Source organism: Bidens hawaiensis, unplaced genomic scaffold, assembly GCF_021521415.1.
Source record: "Bidens hawaiensis isolate Kalapana, Puna unplaced genomic scaffold, B.hawaiensis_p1.1 tig00068615_1, whole genome shotgun sequence".
NCBI lineage: Eukaryota > Viridiplantae > Streptophyta > Magnoliopsida > Asterales > Asteraceae > Bidens > Bidens hawaiensis.
Window position 1 is genome coordinate 23,805 of NW_027502119.1, and position 7,989 is coordinate 31,793.

Sequence of the window (7,989 nt, forward strand, 5' to 3'; positions counted from 1 at the left end):
TCATCAAATCGTTAATGTTTGTGTGTAGTGGTCACTTGTCTATGGTCTATATAATATCATTCAAAATCAAAACTAAGGCTCACCAATAGCCATTAATCATTTGATCAAACCATGAACTTGCCACAAGAAGATTACAAGATGTCCGAAAAAGAGGAAGGGCTAGTTAGAGTGAATAAAATAGTCGGGGGCATGGTTCTTCCTATGGTCGTTAAAACGGCTATAGAACTTGATCTCTTTGAGATCATGGCGAAGACTCCTGGTGGCCAGTTCTCGTGTTTTGATCTTGCTTCTAATCTTCCTAGACAAACCCATGAAACACCGGCATTAATAGAGCGCATTCTTCGGTTTCTTGCTTGCCACTCGGTTCTTACATCAACCGTGGTCAAGGATGAATATGGTAATTCTAAGAACTTGTATGGCATGACAACTGTGTCCAATGACTTTGTCCAAATGCAAGACGGGACGTCGCATGCTTCACTTCTTCTTCTCATCTACGATAAAGTATTCGTTGATTGCTGGTTAGTCATCTACGAAATACGCATGATCCCTGTCATATATATGATGACATGAGATCCTAGTAGTGATGATAAATCGGGTAGATCGGGTAATATGTCAAGCAAATTGGTTTAGTATCAACATTAGTTCTTATAAATACTTAATGTGTTAAATAAAATAACTTTATTTTGAAAGATTTAATCCTTAAAGTCACACTTTGGCTTAGGTGGTAAAATTTGTTTTGAGTCAAAAAAACAGAAAAACTTTTTTTGAAGTCCCAATAGATATAAATTATAGTGTAGGGTATAAACGAGTCAAAACACTTAAACACTATACTCGAATCGGTTTGTTATCGAAACAAACATAAACAAGATCAAGCCTGAATTTGAGATATATATTGAGGCATATAAACCTAAATAAGCCTAATACTTATTATATAATACGATATAATTAAATATAATATGAAAATGTAGCATATATTTAATAAAAATAATGTAATGTAATGTAAGGTACGTTATGTTATGTTATGTTATGATATAATATAATAAAATATAATAAATTTTGTTATAATAAGGTAGTTTTACATTTTTGTATATGTATACTGGATATTATCAGGCATTATTATGTTAGTCTATATAGCCTACGTAAATTTGATATGCTTACATTTTCATATAACTAAGCTATAACTACTTTTATTTTTGTAGCAATTGATATAACATCATTACATACAACTGCATATATTGATAAGAAAGCAGACTGTATATAATTCCAAAGTAGAATGTGTCTTGCTTGATGCAAATCACCTATACAGTAAACATCATGATTACAAGAAAACTAGCTATTTACTGTTATTGTAAATTAAATGCATGAGTATATATATATACCTATGATTTTACTTACCTACCTAAGATTTTTAAACTTATTTTATAGACTTTGTCTTAGATAGATCAATTTTAATAGGTTGTAAACAGTTTTAGTATATTCTGAATGCTTTTTAATTGTTTTATATGACATGTTTCTTTTAGAGTTACTTTTAGAGTTACTTTATTTCCTAACTCTTTATCAGTTAAATGGTTTTCAAATTGACCCAATTTCCCCAAATAAGGTTAAGATTAATCATCATATTATTTTATTTTGTGCAGGTATCACCTGAAAGACGCAATTATTGAAGGAGGCGTCCCATTTGACAGGATTTATGGGATGCATGCATTTGAGTATCCTGCAAAAGACATTAGATTCAATAAGGTATTTAACAAGTGCATGTATGACAACACAAGAATAGTGATGAAGATGATTCTTGAAAAGTACAAGGGGTTTGAAGGGGTCAAAGAGTTGGTAGATGTTGGTGGTGGTTTGGGTGCTAATCTTGAGCTTATTGTTTCTAAGTACCCCAATATTAAGGGAATCAACTTTGACCTACCCCATGTCATCAAGGATGCACCTTCTTACCAAGGTATGTATTCAATTTCATAAACACACATTCATTAGAATTGTTATATTTCAATAAATATCACTAAAAGACCTAAATCAAGTATATCAAAATTAGGGGTACTAATGGTCTAGTTGGCCGACTTTGATAAAAAGTCTCGGCCTAAACACTAACGAAGGTTTCTATAAATAACAAGCCAAACTGATCGGATTGGATGGATTGGTAATCAAATACGTGTTTAATAAAGAATTAAAGATATAAGGATAAAAGTGTAGGCTTAATTAATCGGCTTGTTCACAAAGTCGACGGGTCATGGGTCAGCGGGTCTACATGTGAATGGGTCATTGGTCGAAATTGAGGAACAATTACGGATTTAGAAGATTCCAACTTTTTTTTTATTTTTAGTTAGCTAGTCACAAGTTATGGGTCACCTTTTTGTTTGTTGAGTTATCGTGGGTTTAGTTGGTAGGCTTTGTATGTCCACATTGTGTCCTTTTAGTTTATATAAAGGGAAAATTAACATATAGCTCATTTAAAGAATGTGTTTCCAAAATTATCCTTAATAATTCAAGTTTCTAACTTTGTCCCTTTGTTATCTCGTCGCCGACGACATGATAGTGAACACCGACAATGCGTTACTGAAACAAATAGGATAACGACATGTGGCTGGAATCTGGCCGAAATAGGTCGTCGGCGATGCGTTAGTGGATAACGTATTGCTGCTACCCTACGTTAGCAACATAACGCATCGCCGCTGCCCTACGTTAGCAACATAACGCATCGTCAACCCTATGTTATACGTAACGTAGGGTAGCAGCGATGCGTTATGTTGCTAACGTAGGGTAGCAGCGATGCGTTATCTACTAACGCATCGTAGACGACCTATTCCGGCCACGTGTCGTTATCCTATCTGTTTCAGTAACGCATCGTTGGTGTTGTTAGGATTAAACGCACACACGAACTGAACACGACACGAACGCAATAACGAACACGAGGATTTAACGTGGTTCGGTCTAAACTGACCTACGTCCACGGGTAGCAACTAGGTATTTCTTTTATTGAATGACAACGATTACAAGTACATAATGTGATTTATATAGAGATGCAACTAGGGTTAGTATCTTATTAAACAAGAAATCCAAACCGGGCCGGGCTTGCCCTTTGGACTTCAAATAATAAACCGGGCCTACACGAAAAGCCTACGAAACCCAACAAACTCCCACTCGGAGACCTTGAATACTCTCGTCTGCACTCCTGATTGTACTTCTGTAATCTAAACATTTAACTTCTAGTTGCCACCGCCTTCTCATCAATTAACCTGAAGGCCCGTTGAAGCTCCCCGGAGCTCCAACACGTCAGTCACGGCTAAAACTGCCCCTGACCCGGTCTCTGTCCCTACCGGGCTCCCACTGAAACAAACTACCGGATCCTGAGATATCCTGAGAACAAACACTCTCCGTATTCAGCAAGTAATTCACTTGAGAGACTTTAACAGCCTGAATACTGGTTTTCTTAATCAACTGTCGATCTGGAACTGTAACTGAAACACGACCTGCGCTCCCACTGTCATGATGTTCTCTGACTGATTTAACCTTCCTAGCTCGTGCATCCTGAATCTTCACTTTGGCTCTGGGTTTGTTACTTGCAAAACGAACCTTCTTCTGCCCACGAGATTCTGTGAACCGGACTTTGTCTTTCACCAAAACTGGATCCACTCCTTTCGGTGACATATCAACCATATACAACGAACCCATTTTCTTGCCACGAGCAACAACGAGATTCCCTTTGACTACTTTCCACTGCCCATTCCCGAACTTAATATCGTACCCCTGGTCATCCAACTGCCCAACTGAAATCAAACGTTTGTTTAAACTTGGAATAACCCTCACGTCTTTCAAAGTCCAAGAAGTACCTGCTAAAGTTATCAAATCAACATCTCTCATACCCGTAACCTCTAGATTATCATCGTTCGCAAGTCGAACCTTTCCAAAATCCCTAAACTTTAGATTCTTTATCGTTTCACTACAGTGACTGGCATGAAACGATGCACCATAATCCATCACCCAATCATCAACGTTATCCTCAACACTAAGAACGTAAAACTCATCCTCTGGGCATTCTTCTGCAGAGTTGACTTCTGTAACGTTCACCTCTTTCTTACCATTCGGACACTGATTCCTGAAGTGTCCCTTCTCTTTACAACCCCAGCATTCAATATCATTACGAGTCCTAGACTGACTCCTCTTCCTACTCCCACTGCCTCGTTGTTTTCCCCTACCTCTACCTTCTGTGACTAATATATCACTTGATGATCCACCTGAATTTCTGCGTCTTGAATCTTCTCCAAGAATCAAATCCCGAATCCCATCAAAAGTAATCTTTGTAGACGAACTACAAACCGCAGTCACTGTTTGCGACCAACGTTCGGGCAAAGAGGATAACAACAAAAGACCTTGAACTTCATCATCAAACTTAATGTCGACTGACACTAAGCGGGAGGGGAGAGGTTCGAATTAAGATTATTGATATGCGTTGTAACTGACCCACCCTCTTTCATTCGAGTTGTCACTAGCTCTCTGATAAGATAGACCTTATTCGATGTCGAAGGTTTCTCGTACATGTTGGATAGTGCGTCCATCATACCACGGGCCGTGGTTTCTTTCATGACGTTAAATGCCACATCTTCCGACAACGACAATGTAATACAAGCCCTAGCTTTCTTGTCTAACTTCTTCCAATCTGCTTCTGACAACTTTTCTGGTTTTTCATCCTCAAACACTACATCCAAGTCTTTCTGACAAAGTAGTGCCTCAATCTGCATCTTCCACCAACCAAACTTCTGTCCATCAAACTTCTGTATCGAAACCTTTCCGTCTTCTGCCATGACAATGACTAAAACGAAAAACTGGATAAAAACAGAGACAGACACAGCAACACGAGCCTGAATAAACGCGGTTGGCACGAACTGTAAATCAACCTATTTAAACGTGCAGCGGAATAACGAACTGTAAATCAGAAAACTGAAACGATAAAACCTGACAAACGCGGTTGGCACTGGTTTTTTTTTTCTTTAATGCTTCTTCTGATTGACAACGGTTCTTTAACAAAAATAGAATCTTGATTCAACTGTTCTTGGCTCGTACTTTGACCCAACAATTATATCTTAGCCTAATTAGCCCACTCAAATTAAACAAGCTAATGGCAGCCCACTTAATTAATGACAATGAAACTTAGAATAATACTTTGGTCAATTGATTCATTTTGGTCAAACACAAAATAAAATAAAAAGAACACTTTTCTTTTCTTTCTTACTTTGCTGTGAGGAATAACGAGCCCAAGAACAAAGATATTGGTGTTTCTCTTTTCCTTGAAAGCTGAACAAGAAAAATCAACTAATACAACGGCTTCGTCTTCTCTTTCTCAAACTCAAACAACAATAAAAAAGAAATAATCTCGTTACTTCAATAATCTGCCGAACCTAACTGAACTCACCCTGCCTTCCTCTTCTTTTCGAATCTGAAACCTGGGCGGCAACGGTTTTTACCGACGATGTTGGCGGAGATATACTAGTGGTGGTGCGGTGGTTAATTGCTTTCTGATAAATAACTGAACCCTAGTCGCGATCGTCGGGCTGGGTTTAGTGGCGGCGAAACAGCAGCGTAAACCCTAACGGCGATCCGAAAACCGTAGCGGCGGAACCTTATCACGGTAGGGTGGCGGCGGAAGGTTTGGCGGCGACTCGGATGGTTCTCGTGTTCTTCGTGTGTAACCCGAACCTAAGCTCTTGATACCACTTGTTAGGATTAAACGCACACACAACTGAACACGACACGAAAGCAATAACGAACACGAGGATTTAACGTGGTTCGGTCTAAACTGACCTACGTCCACGGGTGGCAACTAGGTATTTCTTTTATTGAGTGACAACGATTACAAGTACATAATGTGATTTATATAGAGATGCAACTAGGGTTAGTATCTTATTAAACAAGAAATCCAAACCGGGTCGGGCTTGCCCTTTGGACTTCAAATAATAAACCGGGCCTACACCCAAAAGCCTACGAAACCCAACAGGTGTTCGCTATCATGTCGTCGGCAACGAGATGACAAAGGGACAAAGTTGGAAACTTGAATTATTAAGGATAATTTTGAAAACACTTTCTTTAAATGGGCTATTATGGGAATTTTCCCTTATATAAATTAGTGTTTTAAGTATGAATGAGATCGTAGAATTCAAGCAACAAAGAAATCAATCAGTTCATGAGTTAACTAATGACGATGGATGTTCTTGACTAGGTGTGGAGCATGTTGGAGGAGATATGTTCCAAAGTGTTCTTAAAGGAGATGTTATTTTCATGAAGGTTGGTACATCAACTTTTTTGTTTAACATAATATTAATAATCTTTTTAGGTAAACAACTACAATGATTTTTTTCTCTTTCTTTAAGTGGATACTTCATGACTGGAGTGACAATTATTGCACCAAGCTGCTAAAGAATTGTTGGGCGGCATTGCCAGATGGTGGTAAGGTGGTGGTGGTCGAATCGATCATTCTTGACCCTGAAAGTGATATTAGTTGTAGTGATGGAGTTTCTAAGACCGCCTTTGATACCGATATGATAATGTTGCTTGCCAACCCTGGTGGCAAAGAAAGAATGGCAAAAGAATACAACATCTTGGCCAAAGAGGCTGGATTCACTTCCGTGGAATTTGTTTGCGGGGTCTCTACGTTTTGGATCATGGAATTCTACAAGAATGTTTAAACTTATATGTTGAATGTAATAGGTGTGGTGAGGATTTCAAGTTAAAGAACTTTATATGTACTTTCGTTTTCTGTGATAATAAACAAAAACAACGTATCATTAATAAATCGTGCATTTTTCTTGGTTTGTTAATTGGAGATGGCAAAATTGATTGGTTATAATATAGTAAAAGATTTTAACTTTTTAGTTTTTAGTTTATAAGAGTTGTAAAGATTGGATACAAATAGTTAAACACCTAAAATTAGTTACTAAATGTAAAAAATTACTACTAAGATAAAATCTTAGAAATTATCAACACATTATAGACATACTCATGAAGAACTTACTCATGAAGGGCATAATAAGGTGCTTGTCCTCCTTTCTTGATAATATTTTTTCTTGATAACTTAAAGGTGGGGCTATTAATTATGAATCATGGATCTCTTTTATCCACGCTCGTCGATGTGAGATTTGCCTAAGGTGTACAATTGGTCTATGTTAATTTTCTTAATATCGTTATGTCCCGCCTCTTAAATCATCAACGTGTTTTGAGCTTAGTTGGTTGTGGAGAACATGAAAATACTACAGTTAAGCGCACTCATATGGAAGTAGTACTAGGATGGGTGACCACCTAGGAAGTCTCTATCGGGGCAACCAAAAACAAATCCATGAGTTCCTGGATGGGTCATCCATCGAGGGCAAAGTAGACAATATTGGTGATACGAGAGCCCGGATGTTACATAGAGTAATTTGTTCCGGCCGGGTTGATCTAGGTGGTTTTCCCAGTTGTAGGTCTTCTTTTAAATGGATGGACCATGTCATCACGTTCTATTCTTCAAGCTGAATGGTAATTCATTTGCCAGAGTGATCTCGAATTACTAGCCCTTTGCTTGTTACATAATTTATATTATGTATAATTGGAAGTATATTTAGTTACGTTTAATTTGAAATAAAAATCTGAATGTTTTGAAATAATATTTCCTCCTTTATTTTGGTTTCTTCTTCTTCAATCTTTCTAACTGTATCGTTGATGTTCATTAACCTAAAATAACTCATTACTTTGCATTAAGCCATTAAGGCTCAAATAAACCAATAATATACTCTTTGAGTCAATATTGCCGCTTAAATTTACTTTTAAGTGAGTAGTTGGTGAGGCGTGGCCCATCTCAATAGTGATGCTTCACTAACAAGGAATAATATAATCCCTAATTATTACAATTAATACAACATTAAAATAATTATTAGTTGAGTGGAGAAATGGCCAACCTCTAAAAAGTCATCCAACCACTGATGTTTGTGTGTAGTTGTCTATATACACAAATAT

At 37.5% G+C, this 7,989-nt stretch overlaps 1 protein-coding gene across 1 annotated transcript; it reads left to right on the forward strand.

The window, feature by feature from the left end:
- Positions 1-6,817, forward strand: LOC143605202 (caffeic acid 3-O-methyltransferase-like). Its single transcript, XM_077081411.1, has 4 exons — positions 1-518; positions 1,638-1,948; positions 6,221-6,285; positions 6,372-6,817. The coding sequence occupies exons 1-4, from the start codon at positions 112-114 to the stop codon at positions 6,684-6,686; spliced, it is 1,098 nt and encodes a 365-aa protein (XP_076937526.1). The 5' UTR covers positions 1-111; the 3' UTR covers positions 6,687-6,817.
- The last annotated feature ends 1,172 nt before the right edge of the window (positions 6,818-7,989 follow it).